The 16,431-nt window shown below is 43.3% G+C and overlaps 1 protein-coding gene across 1 annotated transcript; it reads right to left on the reverse strand.

The window, feature by feature from the left end:
- Positions 1-1,815: 1,815 nt before the first annotated feature.
- Positions 1,816-14,435, reverse strand: LOC128059656 (cryptic protein-like). The gene is made up of 6 exons (XM_052652057.1): positions 14,413-14,435; positions 14,080-14,129; positions 13,782-13,988; positions 12,555-12,669; positions 12,300-12,409; positions 1,816-1,937 (listed from the first exon to the last, which is right to left on the reverse strand). The coding sequence occupies exons 1-6, from the start codon at positions 14,433-14,435 to the stop codon at positions 1,816-1,818; spliced, it is 627 nt and encodes a 208-aa protein (XP_052508017.1).
- Positions 14,436-16,431: the final 1,996 nt, after the last annotated feature.

Raw genomic sequence — 16,431 nt, forward strand, 5'->3', positions numbered from 1 at the left:
GTCTTTTTCTCTCTCATATTTTACTCTCATTGATTTGTTTGACTGAATAATTTGCAATATTCTTCCTGTTTTCATTCTTGTGTTCTTAGTTAGGGTATCTGTCCAAACAGGGTTGTGTTCAATCAATAGAGAGCTAATGTATGTATCAGATCCAACTGAGAGACACCTAACTCCCAAGTTCTGTGTGATAGGCAGGAAAGCGGGCTCCTTGGTCCACTTCAAGAGCTCCTTTTTATGGAGATACTGGTGATAATTCCAAAAAGTGCTAACCGTCCTAGAAGCATGTCACAACTGAGTCATTAGTGGAGGAAGCTGGAGAAAAGGGGGTCGGGTGCCTAGCTGCCTTTTCCAACCAGGGCTCCCTCCCCTTCTCGCCCTCCTTTCTCTGTCTATGGAATACTTTTGGCATCTGCTCCTTGCCACATTCACAGCATGGTGGTGCTGGGGGCACACATGTGGCACTGTCCCTGCCCTCCAGGACTTAGAACTTGTGAAGAGACTGAGTGAACAAATAATGTCAAGTGTTGCAGAATCTACGTGTGGGGCTCAAGGAGTGTGTAGAAGGGAGCTGTTACCTGAAGCGCCACATGTTTGGTCTACTCTGAATCATCAGAGATTCCGGCTGAATAGGCCCCAGCCTCTAGTGTTTACTCCTGCACATCTAGTCATATACAGTAAGTCCCCTACATACAAACTTTTGTCAGGTTTCAAAGACGTGAATGTGTTTGCATGTCCAATCATGTTAGTTTAAGGATCTGGCATACATTGTCAAGTACATGTGTCCTCTGCAAGTGGTTGTGCTTTTGTGTTCTTCACCGTATAGTCCTGTATACAGTGAAAGTGAAAGTTGCTCGGTTGTGTCCGACTCTTTGCGACCCCATGGAATTCTCCAGGCCAGAATACTGGAGTGAGTAGCCTTTCCCTTCTCCAGGTGATCTTCCCAACCCAGGGATTGAACCCAGGTCTTCCTGATTGCAGGCAGATTCTTTACCAGCTGAGCCACAAGGGAAGCCCAGGAATACTGGAGTGGGTAGCCTTTCCCTTCTCCAGGGGATCTTCCCAACCCAGGGATTGAACTGGGGTCTCCTGCATTAATAGAGTACAGTAATATAGTATTTATATTTTAAACCCAAGATGTCCAGAAGCAAGCGTAAAAGCAGTGATGATGTAGCAGTGACTATATTGTAAGATTAAAAATATTTTCTTTACTTCTTGTCTTTATGTATTATTTGTGTGAATAGTATTGCAAGACTATTGCAGTAGAGTACTACATGAAAGAAAGTGAAAGTGAAGTTGCTCAGTCGTGTTCAACTCTGTGTGACCCACGGACGTAGCCCACCAAGCTCCTCCATCCATGGGATTCTCCAGGCAAGAATACTGGAGTGGGGTGCCATTTTCTTCTCCAGGGGATCTTCCCGACCCAGGGATCGAACCCAGGTCTCCCACATTGCAGGTAGAAGCTTTAACCTACATAGCGGATTGTATTTGCTTGGTACCTAAGCTAACTTTGCTGTGCTTACAAGCAAATTGGATTTATGAACATGCTTTTAGAATGGAACTCATTTGTATGTAGGAAACTTACTGTACCTTGAAATAACTAGAAAAGCAAGAAAGGCTCTTCCATTAAAAAGTTTTTTAAGCATTACAAATATTCATTTAATGTTCTTGTTTATAAGGAAACCAGTCTATTACATACAACATAGACAATGCAAGGGAACATATATAACCCCTGGCTTCCCCATGCAGCACCATCTGGTTCAGCCACGTTGGGAGGCCAGGAACAGTTCTGGTTCTGCTGGGTGAACTGTGGTCTGATCAGCAGGCTCCCCGTTCACTGAGGATGGATTTCAGGAGGAAGCAGGACAAGAGGAGGAGAACACGCCACGGGAGCTGGGTTCTCAGTCCATTAGAGTGTGAGGCGAGAAAGTCTTTCAAGTCTGGAAAAAAAAAATCCCAAGAGAGTTATGAGACATGCTGTGGCAGGCCTGCTTTAAGACAGTGAACTAGAAATGTCTGCACCTACTCTAGGAAAGGCCCTTTTCTGCCTGGGCCTCCCTCCTGGGCCCTGCCCTGTGGACTGGGCCGCCTGGTGGGCAGCACAGAGCATGGTGGACACCAGCTGTAGAGAACACAGCACAGCTCAAGGGAGATGCGCTTCCCTTTAACTTGTGCATTCCTTTCACTGCAGCTGGAAACAGAGGGATTTTTACGTAACTTGGAGAGCTGAAGGAGAATCTGTTTGCTGTTTTTAAGTCTCACAAAGAAATAGTCCTTCAGCCCTTATCATTTGGCACATGAGCTAACCAAGGTGGTGGTTCAGAGTACTATACTGTCATTTAACAATTCAGGCAAGTGGATCTGATTTAAAATGAAATAAAACAGCTTGCATCCATCTGTTGTCATCTGTTCCCCAGATAGTCCTAACACTATTTCTTTGACTAGGGACCACTTATTAAAGAGGAGGAAAGCAGCCTTTCCTACAGCAATGGTGGACAGTCTCACAAAGGACGTGACAACGAGGCACAGCTGCAGATGTGCCCCAGTTGGAGTGTTCACCACCCCACTGAGGCAGTGTGGCTCCTCCACTGCAGGTCTCACTCTGAGCCCCAAACTCAGTAGGTCTGGCTTTCTCTAATGGCTAGGACCCCACCCCAGAGGTGCTGAGTGGGAATCTCTGGGGTAGTGATACCAGATAAGGGTATTTGCTAAACTCCCTGGTGATGAAGGGTTACCATGTAAAACTGACAAGCCCCACAGGCATGGCTATAGGCAGGGGTACCAACTCCACTAAGTAGTCTCCCAAGCAAATCTGGGGTTGGATGTGGGATCGGCTGGTCAGGGAGGCATACAAAGCCCCAACTTACAGGGACTTTTTCCCCAGGGCTGCTTGGCAGAGGCCAACCTGCTCTTCTCCCTGACAAACCTGCCAAGCCCTGTCCTCTAGGATTCCACCAGAAAGTGCCTTCTGAACGTCAAAACCTGTGGTCAGCTTGAACCATCAAAAGCTAATGAGTAGAGATAAAGACAAGTCACTGCAGCAGAGACCTGCCCTGCCTCTTTCTGCAGGTGACTATGGTGAGCATGGCCAGGAGGCCGCGCTCAGCACAAGACTGAGGGCAGGCTCACTGCAGACCTGGGCACCATTCCCCACATCACCCCACGTGGGAGAGGGTTGTTCCAGGGTACTTCAGTTCAGTTCAGTTCAGTTCAGTTGCTCAGTCATGTCCAACTCTTTGTGACCCCATGAACTGCAGCACGCCAGGCCTCCCTGTCCTCCACCAACTCCCAGAGTTCACTCAGACTCACGTCCATCGAGTTGGTGATGCCATCCAGCCATCTGGATGTTGTCCCCTTCTCTTCCTGCCCCCAATCCCTCCCAGCATCAGAGTCTTTTCCAATGAGTCAACTCTTCGCATGAGGTGGCCAAAGTACTGGAGTTTCAGCTTTAGCATCATTCCTTCCAAAGAACATCCAAGGTACTAGAACCCCATAAAACAGGAGCCTTAGCATCCAGGCTCAGAGGTAGCTCCAGAAAAGCTGATGATACAACAGGTGCTCCCAGTGTGAGAAGCAGCTACAGGTCAGCCCATACTGAGCTTCACTGTCGATTTTTCCCCTGGTGAAAGGGAACAGGCTGACCACAGAGAGGATTCAGGCCCTGTTGGCGGTCTTTTCTTGCATGTGAACTCAAAGGCCATTGTTAGAGTCAGTTTTATGAGTTTGGTTAGACCAAGTCAGTCCCCTAAGCAGGGATCCCCAAACTGGGGCTGTGAGCACCAGGCAATGTCCCTCCTTAGGGACTCAAGGTCACCCACTGAGCTAAGAGAGAAAATATTAGAACTTCCACTATATATTGATAGGAAAAATTAAAGCAAGCTTTCTTCACATTTACTGTTTATTGAAACCTACAAAATCAATGGTTCTGTGGCCTATCATCATTTTTGCTGAGATGAGTCGCTCAGTCATGTCCAACTCTCTTTTTGTGAACCTATGGACTGTAGCTCACCAGACTCCTTTGTCCATGGACTCTCCAGGCAAGAGTATTGGGGTAGGGTGCCATGCCCTCCTCCAGGGGATCTTCCCAACCCAGGGATCAAACCCACATCTCCTGCATCTCCTGCATCTCCTGCATTGGCAGGCAGGTTCTTCACCACTAGTGCTATCTGGAAGCCCATCATCATTTATGTCCTACCAAAAAAGAAACTCTGCTACCAATGATGATATACTAAAACATGGGATTTTAATTATATACTTACCAGAAGTTCTCTTTTTAGACTTACACATCGCAGAGATTTTTATCATTACTTTAGTCTTAAGCATGTGTGAAAAGGAAGATAGAGTGAAATCAAATTTGTGAATACTCAGTATGTGCCACTATGTCCCCACCACCGCTGCTGCTGCTGCTGCTGTTAAGTCACTAAGTCACTTCAGTCATGTCCGACTCTGTGCGACCCCAGAGACGGCAGCCCACCAGGCTCCCCCATCCCTGGGATTCTCCAGGCAAGAACACTGGAGTGGGTTGCCATTTCCTTCTCCAGTGCATGAAAGTGAAAAGTGAAAGTGAAATCACTCAGTCGTGTCCGACTCTTAGCGACCCCATGGACTGCAGCCTACCAGGCTCTCCCGTCCATGGGATTTTCCAGGCAAGAGTACTAAGTGGTGATTTAAAAATAGTTTGGAGACCACCTTGGGTGAGGATAAAATCATACTTCAATATGAGGTCCAGAGCTAGCATTCCCCAAATTTTCCAGTTTACAGATAACCCTGAATGCCCTTGGAAAACCAAATAGCTTTCTCTCCTGTCATGACACCCAGAGAAGCTACCCCACTGAAATGACACCTATCATGGGAGAATGTCCCAGAGGGATTTGACAAAGGGTCTGCTCTCTCCCAGTCAGCACGCCCTCAGCTGGCAGCCAGCTGGGGCCAGGACCTAGGAAGGCCATCCTTCCAACAGGTCCACAGTCTGGCTCCGGCCTGCAGACCTTCACTTGCTTGTTGTTTGGTTGGTTGTCTGCTTTGCGACAGAACTGTACTTTTTAAATTGGGTTTGAAGAATGAGATGAAGCCTGACCTGACCCCAATCTGACATTTACATGACCTGTTTCTCTCTGAGGAAGTTCTAAATTGCTTCTTCACTGTGTCATTACTTAGACTCTAAATTTTAGAATATACTGGTTCTTGATGCTAAAGAAATACTTAATTCTTTGGGTGATATATAGGAAGAATCACCTTCTCAGTAAAACGAGATCATGGGTTGATTTAAGGACTGCTAGCTCCAAGGCTGTCACTCTTCTTGATTTTTATTTTTTCAACTCTAGCAATGCTCACCAATTAATGTGTATAGTGGGTATTTTTCACAACCTAAAAAACACGTTTTAGTAAATTTGCATGTAAGTGCTAGATCATGAAGCAATTTTTTCTAACCTCATTGTACTGATGTGAATACTGTCGATGGTGAAAATAATGCAACAATATTTTATTTTATGTACCATATAAAACAGGTATAGGGCCTTTTCATCTTTACAAATCTATGGGGTAAATTGTTTCTGCTGTGGAGACTGAAGCACAGTTTATAAAGATGGTAAACATTACAACAACTATTTTGGGGGATTTGAACAAGTATTTTGGGGATTTCCCATTTAAAATTTGGCTTTTTCTATTATGCCAAATTTCCTCTTTAAACACAAAATTAACAAATGTAAATGAAGAAAATGGTAGAATGATATTTACCTGTCTAAAATATACTGTATTTATTAATAGAATACTGAAAATAGATTGTTTTAATGTAATATAATAGTAGGCAATGGCCTTTATGGTGTTTCTTCTTTGGCACCATATTTGGAACTAAAACATCAAGAGTCATCCACTTAATATTTATTTAGAATTATTATACACAGAGCATTATTTTAGGTCATGGAAGAGAAAAATTACAAAACAGCTCACACCAACAAATAAGACTGCTTTGCATAAATTTTATTCTTCAATATCTGTGTGAAAGTTCAGGGCAGATTATCCTCATTTTACATGAGGAAACTGGAGAATAAACAGGTGTTCCTCTGAAACAGAATGAAAAATATGTCCTTGAAAAGATATTATATTGGGATTAAGAAAGCCTGTTGTATGTGAAACCATAGAGTGTCAAGCAAAGAGGGCACTTGGAGACTCTCTGGCCTTTGTGTGCTTAGAGGAGCCAAAGGACCCTGATTCTGTAGCATACTTTTATCTTTTGGATTGGCTAAAAAGTGTTTGGATTTTTCCATAAGACATTATAAAAAACCCAAAGGAACTTTTTGGCCAACCCAATATTTGTGATTCCCCTATCCATATGTGTCCTTTCACATTAGAATTATATTGGAAACACAGTTTTCCACTCTATCTTCTATATACTCTTCAAAGTCATCATAAAATTCCATTAAAGGAATTAAAACATTTACTTACCTATTATTCTGCTATTGGATTTACAATGTGGTCAAATTTTCAATATTCTAAATAATACCATCCAAAATATTCTTAAAGAGGCTCACAATAAACCCATTAATAAATGATCAATTAATCTATGACAAAGGAGACAAGGTTACATAATGGAGAAAAGATAGTCTCTTCAATGAGCGGTGCTGGGAAAATTGGACAACTATATGTAAAAGAATGAAATTAGAAAACTCCCTAACATCATAAAGTTAAGTTAAGTTAAGTCGCTCAGTCGTGTCCGACTCTTTGCAACCCCATGGACTGTAGCCCACCAGGCTCCTCCATCCATGGGATTCTCCAGGCAAGAATACTGGAGTGGGTTGCCATTTCCTTCTCCAGGGGATCTTCCCAACCCAGGGATCGAACCCAAGTCTCCTGTATTAGAGGCAGATGCTTTAACCTCTGAGCCACCAAGGAAGCCCCCCTAACATCATACATACACAAAAATAAACTCAAAATGGATTAAAGACTTACGCAGAAGAATGGATACAATAAAACTCCCAGAGGAAACATATGCAGAACACTCTTTTACATAAATCGCAGCAGTGTTTTTTTGTATTTGTCTCCTAAAGCAAAGCAAGTAAAAGCGCAAATAAACAAATGGGATCCAAACAAATATAAAAGCTTTTGCACAGCAAAGGAAATCATCGACAAAACAAAAAGGCAACCTACTGAATGGGAGGAAATGTTTGCAAATGATATGACATATAAGGGATTAATATCCAATATATATAAACTGCTCATACAACTCAGTATTAAAAAAAAAAAAATCTCACAATAAACCAGATTTAAGGATTGGACAAAAAACTGAACAGATTTTTTTCCAAAGAGTAAATGTAGATGGCCAACAGGCACATGAAAAGATGCTCAAGATGGCTTATCATCAGGGAAATGCAACTCCAAACCACAATGAGATGTTATCTCTTACCTATCAGAATGGGCATCATCAAAAAGAATGCAGATAACAAAAGCTGTTGAGAATGTGGATAAAAGGGAACCCTTCTACACGGTTGATGGGAATGTAAATTGGTATAGCCACTGTCAAAAATAGTATAGAGGTTTTTTTCAAAAAACTAAAATTGGAATTACCATATGACCAGCAATTCCACTCCTGGGTATACATCCAGGAAACCCCAAAACACTAATTCAAAAAGATACATGCACGCCAATGTTCATAGCAGCATTATTAAAATTGTCAAAGTATGGAAGCAACCTAAGTGTTTATCAACAGATAAATAGATAAAGAAGATGTGATAAACACATACACACACAAGAGAGAATACTACTTGGCCATAAAACGAAATTTTGCCATTCCAGCAACATAAATGAACTTGGAGGGTATTATCCTTAGTCAAATGGCAGATAGAGAAAGACAAATACTGAATGATAAAATTTATACATGGAATCTAAAAAACACAACAAACTATTGACTAAAACAAGAAAGAAGCAGACTCACTGATACAGAAAACAAACTAGTGCTTACCAGAAGAGAGAACAAAGAGGGAAGAGGCGATATGAACATTCAGAAAATAAGAGGACTATTATGTGAAATCATCTGTGTGAGACTTCAGAAATATTTAAAAACACTACAGAACTTAAAGAATCTTTCATTCAATTTTTAAAAAAAGCATATTTAGGGCAGATCTACTCAGTGGCTCAGAGAAAATTCAATAAAAAGTGTAGCTTTACCAATAAGAATTCTAATTATATCCATAATAAAATCTTAGTGTAAAAAATATCACTCCAAAGAATATTTATTTTATACTGAAAATTATAGGAAAAGTCTGGAAGGAAACCTTGCCATTTGCAACAACAGAGATGGACCTTGAAGGCATTCTGGGAAGCAAAATAAGTGAGACAAAAATGACAAATACCATCTGATTTCACTTTTTTATAGAATCTAAAAATTGAAAAAGAAAGAAAAGAAACTGATGTAATGTACAAGATGGTGACTACAGTTAATAATACTGCATTGCATATTTGAAAATTACTAAGAGAGTAGACTGATGCTAAAGCTGCCACCTGATGAGAAGAGCTGACTCACTGGAAAAGACCCTGATGCTGGGAAATATTGAGGGCAGGAGGAGAAGGGGACGACAGAGGATGAGATGGTTGGATGGCATCACCGACTCAATGGACATGAGTTTGAGCAAGCTCTGGGAGATAGTGAAGGACAAGGAAGCCTGGCGTGCCTCAGTCCATGGGGTTGAAAAGAGTCAGACATGACTGAGCGACTGAACAACAAGAAAGAGAGTAGATCTTAAAATTTCTCATCACAAGAAAAAGAATGTCATTATTGTATGTATGGTGATGGATGTTAACTAGGTTTGCTGTGGTTATCATTTCTCAATTGTATATATTTGTATATAATGCCAAATCATTGTGTATACCTGAAACTAATATAATGCTACATGGCAATCATAAAAGTCACTGCAGATGGTGACTGCAGCTATAAAATTAAAAGATGCTTGCTCCTTGGAAGAAAAGTTATGACCAACCTAGATAGCATATTAAAAAGCAGAGACATTACTTTGCAAACAAAGGTCCATCTAGTCAAAGCTATGGTTTTTCCAGTAGTCATGTATGGATGTCAAGAGTTGGACCACAAAGAAAGCTGAGCACTGAATAATTGATGGTTTTGAGTTGTGGTGTTGGAGAAGACTCTTGAGAGTCCCTTGGACTGCAAGGAAATCAAACCAGTGAATCCTAAAGGAAATCAGTCCTGAATACTCATTAGGACTGATGCTGAAGCTGAAGCTCCAATACTTTGGCCGCCTCATGCGAAGAACTAACTCATTGAAAAAGACCCTGATGCTGGGAAAGATTGGGGGCAGGAGGAGAAGGGGACAACAGAGGATAAGATGGTTGGATGGCATTACTGTCTCCATGGACATGAGTTAGATCTGGCTCCGGGAGCTGGCGATGGACAGGGAAGCCTGGCATGCTGCAGTCCATGGGGTCGAAAAGAGTCAGCATGACTGAGTGACTGAGCTGAACTGAACTATCTCATTTTTTTTAAAAGTGTCTGACATAGTTCAGGGATGTGCTTATGTACTCTGAATGATAGCAATTTTATTCCAATTAATATTAATTGTATATTAATTATCATTTTTTCAATGTTTATACCAGTATGCTATTGTACGTTGATTTATATTTTAAAATAATTTAAATGTTATTATAAAATATGACAATTTATCTCTTAAGAAAAAAAAGGAATAGCTGAAGAAGTTAACCACTGTAGGCTTCAGTTTCCTCAAATATAAAAAGTATAATACTTACTTCAAAGGCTTGTTAAGAATTGACTGGGATTAAGTAAATAAAGTCCCTGAAATAAACTGAGAGCTAATAAAGATGCTTATCCTGATGACTGTTATCTTCACAGCATCATAATCATCTATCAGCACTGCTGCTATCACTACCATCGTCATCCTCAGGTCGTAACCACAGTCAGCACAGCCACCATCACTGTCATCTGCCCTGATGCACAATCAATGGGTCACAGAGTGCTCCTGACAAATTACTCTGAGAGATGATCTCACTATTTGGTTCACTTTTGATGAGAACAAGCCACATTTTCAGAGTCAGTCATTGTCCTTGGCAGACAGCAGTCCCAGCCTTGAATGTTCTCCAGGATGTGAGCAGACATCTTGGAACCTAGCTCCTGCTCTGGTGCTTAGAACCCAAGCTGGCTTTGCTAGAAAGTGAAAGTTGCTCAGTCATGTCCGACCCTTTGTGACCCCATGGACTGAATTCTCTAGGCCAGAATATTGGAGTGGGTAGCCTTTCCCTTCTCCAGGGGAACTTTCCAACCCAGGGATCAAACCCAGGTCTTCTGCACTGCAGGCAGATTCTTTACCAGCTGAGCCAAAAGGGAAGCCCTTGCTTAGAAGACTGAAAATGATCACAGCTAGGCCTTTCCCCACATCACTGCAAGGAGCGCCAACCACAGTGGGAAATGACTTCACCTGTAGGACTACACAGGCACCGTCCGCAATTCTAATGCTTATGCCATAATCTATGTCCTTTCTCTGGGTCATTCAAAGACTAGCTACTGAATCAGTGGCACAGGCCCAGCAAATGAAGAGCCCGATAGGAGAGGGAGAAAGGGAAAGTATATTGTATTATAATCACCACCACACACCCACCCACCCCTTCCCCCCACTCCCCACACACACTGCTGGCACCATGCAGAGCTGGCTGAGGAAGGGGAGCTGAAGTGGGGCTGAAGGGCTGCACCTTCACTAAGAATGTCACTAGAATGCTGATCCTATCCCAGGTTGCAGAGGAGGAAGGAAGGGAGGAAGATGGGTCTGAAGCTGAGCTTTCATTATGTATGTTCCTCCACCAGGCACCCCACCCAGGGAACCCCACCAAGAGGGTGGTTTGAAGGGCTCCACCCCCAAGAGCGCTGCTTTTCTACAGCAATCTAACAGTGGACAAGGGCATGTGAAGTGGGGGTGAAGGGCTGTACCACCATTAGGCACACCCTTACACTGTGGGATTGGCCCAGGGTCGACTATAGTGCAGGAAGGAGAGTAGGCCTAGGGTCTTTACTTGGAGCCCACCCAAGGCTAACAAAGAGGACCGAAGAGCTCTGCTTGCGTTAACCAAGTCCCTTACTGCTATCCCAGCCAGAGCTTACTGTAAAGGGGAGAAGGCCACAGAAATGCCGTGCCTGCTATACCTGTGTCTCTGGTCCCTGCCTGAGATGACGACTCTGCAGCCGAGCATTTCGTCTGTTTTCTGACCTCAGAAGATTCACATTCCTTAGTTTTACAAGTAAAACATTTTCATTGAGTTGGGAACTGCTCAGAGTCATCACAAATAAGTGTTCACCCTGCGTGTAGTCCACACCCCACTGACTTTTATTTATGTGGCAGGCCTGAGCTGCGGTTACCAGGCATCTTGCTTCCTGGAGATTGCCAGGTTGGCCTTGAAGGGCAGCACTTGGCCATTCAGGCCTGCTCCTGTCCTGCTCCAGGGCGCTCTCTACATTTCAGTTGAGAAGGTGGGTACTGGCCCAGTGTAGAGAAGTCCCTAGAGATTTAGTTTGGGTACCCTGTTAAAGCTATGGTTTTTCCAGTAGTCATGTATGGATGTGAGAGTTGGACTATAAAGAAAGCTGAGCGCAGAAGAATTGATACTTTTGAACTGCGGTGTTGAAGAAGGCTCTTGAGAGTCCCTTGGACAGCAAGAAGATCCAACCAGTCCATCCTAAAGGAAATTAGTCCTGAATGTTCAGTGGAAGGACTGATGTTGAAACTCCAATACTTTGGCCACCTCATGTGAAGAACTGACTTATTTGAAAAGACCCTGATGTTGGGCAAAGTTCAAGGCAGGAGAAGGGGACGACAGAGGATGAGATGGTTGGGTGGCATCACCGACTCAAAGGACATGAGTTTGAGTCAACTCTAGGAGTTGGCGATGGACAGGGAGGCCTGGCGTGCTGCAGTCCATAGGGTTGCAAAGAGTCAGACACGACTGACTGAACTGAACTGTCCCTGTCTGCCAGGTGCGGCTCTAATTACCAGCTTATGTGCTTCCAAAGTTCTGTTCTCTGTAAAGAACATTTAAGGACACTGTTTGGAAATCACGTTTAAATTCCGCAAGTAGGATATGGGAAACCTAGGGATAAATTTTTCAATGACTATAATGATAATACACTATGTGATTCACCACGAATGTGACTTTCCCGAGTGGTGAATCCCTGCAAATTGCTCATTCCTGTATCGTCTGGCACAGGTAGATCTGTATGGGTCGGTATGTATAAAGGAGCAACTGCCTGAGTGCGGGTTGTGAGCACCGGACTCAGGGCGGGTTCCTCTTACCGCAGCGGCCGGGTGTCTGCAGGGGGAGGCAGTGCAGGGCCGCAAAGACGCACCTGCAGAGGTGGCAGCCGCGGAAGGTCCAGGCTCCGTGCACCAGGGCGCCGCACTTGCTGAGGAAGCCCGGGCCTGGCGTTAGTGCAGGGGGCGCGCTCACCCTCGGCCCGCCCCGGGAGGTCCCGCCGCCCCCGCCCGGCTCCCAGTCTCCTCTCCCCGCAGGCCCCGTTGTGCCCCCAGCCTGCACCACCCCGCGCCTACCTGCGCCTCTGGTCGTGCTCACAGTAGCGGCCGGTGAAGTGAGCGGGGCACACGCAGAAGCTGCTCAGCACGCAGGTGCCGCCGTTCTGGCAGCAGCTCTGCCGCGGAGGTGCACCTGTGGGGGCGTCGTCTGGGGTCAGCTCCGCGCGGGACCCTCTATGTCTGATAAGCCCGAGAAGGGCCAAGAGAGATCCCCTCGTGGAGGCAATAAAATTGGCTTCCTGCTAATAGTGTTTGCTCAGGTAAACCCTGCTTGTTAGTTTAAGGATTAAAAACAAACTACCAGGGGTGCGGGCGGGTCAGGAAGGCTCCCTAAGACATATGGGAAACCCTGCCCCCTGCAAAGTAGCGTTTTCTTCCTTCCTTTCATATGTTAAAATTAGGCTGTGACTTCCCAAGACAGTGATTACAGACTGGCCTCTCCGGAGAGCGGCGAGCGAGCAGGGACCACCCACGGGTGCAAAGACACCGAAACAATTAAAAAAAAAAAAAATCTCCCACTGGAGCCTGAGAGACTGCGATAAGCCTAGCAAAGGGCCGCTATTATCTGGGATTGAGATAGCTCTGGACGTGCAGAAAAATAACCAGTTAGAAGCCAAAGCCACGTTTTACCAATAAAATATTAAAACTTTTTTCAGAGTAAAAGAACACCTCACTAGGAAATATTTTTTACCTTATCAGTCAGTTCAAGTCGCTCGTTCGTGTCCGACCCTTTGCGACCCCATGGACTGCAGCACGCCATGCTTCCCTGTCCATCACCAACTCCCAAAGCTTGATCAAACTCATGTCTATCAAGTAGGTGATGCCATCCAACCATCACATCCTCTGTCTTTATACTTTATAGTATAAAAGTATATACTTTATAGTGTCTTTATATATATAAATACTTTATATATATATACTTTATATAAAGTATATACTTTATAATGTCTTTATCCTTTTACTTTATAGTGTCTTTATCCTTTTACTTTATATTATATATTTAAAGATGGTAAAATGTTATTCATTGGGTTTCTCATTTTATTGTTAACTTATCCTAGTTTTTTTTTTTTTTTTCCAATTCTAAACTCAGGGTTCTGGCTTCCTAGTGGTAAAGAATCTGCCTGCGAAGGAAGGAGACAAAGGAGAAAGTCTATAAGATCCCCTCTAAGCTCACACACAGAGACACACAGTCACAGATACACACACAAGCACACACACAGACACACACACTCAGAGTTCACTGACCGGGATGACCTTTGTCTGCAGCACTGCCACTTAGCTCTTGGAAAGTCAAGGAGTAGGGGAATGAACCCTGAGGCTTCCAGCCCTCCGTGCTGTCATTCTCCTCCCTTAAATTATTCAAGGTCCAGTTGAGTGTTTTCTGCTGGAACTTCTGAGCTTTACCACTGCTGCTTTCTTCTCTACTACTTTTATATTTCCCTGTTTGATAGCCTTAAAAATTAATTGAAAATATGAGAATGATAGTGATTGACAAACAAATATGCAATAAAAACTAAGAGAATATAAACAAAATGCTTCTTACTGTTTCCCATGGGGATGATCTGTAACATCAAACTGATCACAAACAGAAGCCTAGAATATTTAAAGAAATTTAATCAGAAATTTACATACGCATAAAATGTAATGCACTCATATACAAATATATGTATAAATATATATTTAATGTACAATAGATAATGATGCAATCATTTTGTAACTAGTAGATTTTGATTAATGTTGTCATTCCTTAGAAAGATTTTAGACCAAGCATGTACCCGTCCCTTTAAGAGAAGCAACATTAAGCATGCATTGCAATTTATTCCAGGCTCTTAAACACCCCTCTTGGCTCTAAGACTTAGATGATTTTTGTTCTTACCTAATAGAATGGCTCCAGGTCATTTTCCCACTGACACGTCTGGTATAAAAAAGTCTCCTCTCATGGATACATTGAAGATCAATTCCAAGGGACTGAGTCTGCACAGTTTTTGTATTTGAAGATTTGAAGATTTACTGCAGCTACTGGAAGAACTGCCTCAGGACACAAGATGGATAAGTACAGGAGACACAGGTGTTTCCTGCTCTCTACCTTGGCCACTAAATAACTGTGAGAAACAGCAATGAGGTCTCCTCTAGGTTCTGCTGTGCAATTGCTTTGGCAAAGACTGCTGTGACGGGCAGGGTCCAGCACAGAGCCTCGGGGACCATCCCTTCAATGATACCTGCTAGGGCCGGGGGCGGGGCCTCTTCCCCTATAGTGTTTACAGTGCTGATAGTAGCAGGAGGAGTCAACCCCCAATGTAAAACACTGGTGACTAGAAGGCAATAGCCTTTCCCCTTCCTGAAAAAAAAACAAAAAGAAAAACAAAAAATTATCAATAAAACCTCAACATGAACGAAAAAGTTTTCATGTGGGAACAGAGATTTTATATTGTACACTCCTCGCACTGAGGGGATGGTGAGGGGCCCAGCTAGAGAAGAGAGCTGTTGTGTGGAAAAGAACCACCTGGCTCGATTTCAAGCTTCGGACGGGGAGCATGAATATAAAAGAGAGACATTTCAACACCTCCTTTCTGAGGACGCATCAGTATTTTTACAAACTAGGCCTTTTCTCTGTGCCTAGCATAATGATCACTATATCATATTCATTACCCACTTAATACAGGACCCCTCAGGGGAGGCACTATTTTTACCCTCCATATTTTGCTGAAGCAACTGAGGCTTTGAGTTTAAGTCACAAACCTTTGGCACTTAGATATTTGAAAAACATGAAACACACAGATATTATAAGAAGGCTGCAGTGTGCTGGGTGATACGGCCCACAGTGAGGCAAGCCTTACACTGGGTATCTGAAGACTACAGAGCACAGGGGTAAGTGCCACGTTAGTGAAACTATAGTGTCACTATATGAATAGTGAAACTATTCATCTCACTGAGACTTGAACTCATGTGCGGGAACACAAACCCAGCCAAAACCCACAGTCTTCCAACTGAGTTCACAGACCTGGTTTCCAGATCTAATGACACTCAGGTTTTTTTCTTTTTTTAATTGACAGATAATTGCTTTATAGAATTTTGTTGTTTTCTGTCAACCATCAACATGAATCAGCCATAGGTGGACATATGTCCCCTCCCTCGTGGTTCTAGAAGCTCATGTTCTTAATGTCTCATCACAGAGAGAATTCAGTGAGAGATGAGGTAATAGGTAAGAAGCAAATTTATTTAAAAAGAAACACACACCGCAGAGAGTGTAAGCTATTTCAGAAGGAGAGAGGCTGGGTAATTTCATAGGCTAATGAGTGGGAGGATTATTCCAACTATTTTGGGGAAGGGGTGGAGATTTCCAGAAATTGGATCACCACCCACATTTTGATCTTTGATGCTGGGCCTTCAACTGTCACGGCATCTCTGAGTCTGTCGTTTACCTTGCTGATGTGTTACACTGAGCCTATACTGAGGATCAAGGTTTAATCCAGGTTGACTAGACTTGGACCCATTGGACTCTGGCTTGTGTTGGGTCCTCATTCTTTCAAAGGTTGTGCCCTGCCCCCTCCCTCATGTTTCACTAGTGTCTGATGAGGAGCCTGCTAACCAAGAGGGGTTCAGGGGCTTCTTCTGGGACTTGCTAATTTTCAGTTTTTCTAATTGCCAAAGTAGGGACTGGGACCCTTGCCTCATAGTACAGAGGATGACTTGCAACTCTGATACAAACTGTCCTATGATTTTAGTATAAAAACTGTTTTCTGAAAATGATATGTATCCCCCAAAGATGAGATTTTTTTGATACTGATTTAATATTTTAAACTTTTAAATGGGAAGTTAATTAAAGATGCTGTTAAATAAACTAGTAGGAAATTGGTGAGCTTGGCTGCCATAAGGCCTCCCAAAAGCTGGGTCC

Source organism: Budorcas taxicolor, chromosome 14 (genome assembly GCF_023091745.1).
Source record: "Budorcas taxicolor isolate Tak-1 chromosome 14, Takin1.1, whole genome shotgun sequence".
Lineage (NCBI taxonomy): Eukaryota > Metazoa > Chordata > Mammalia > Artiodactyla > Bovidae > Budorcas > Budorcas taxicolor.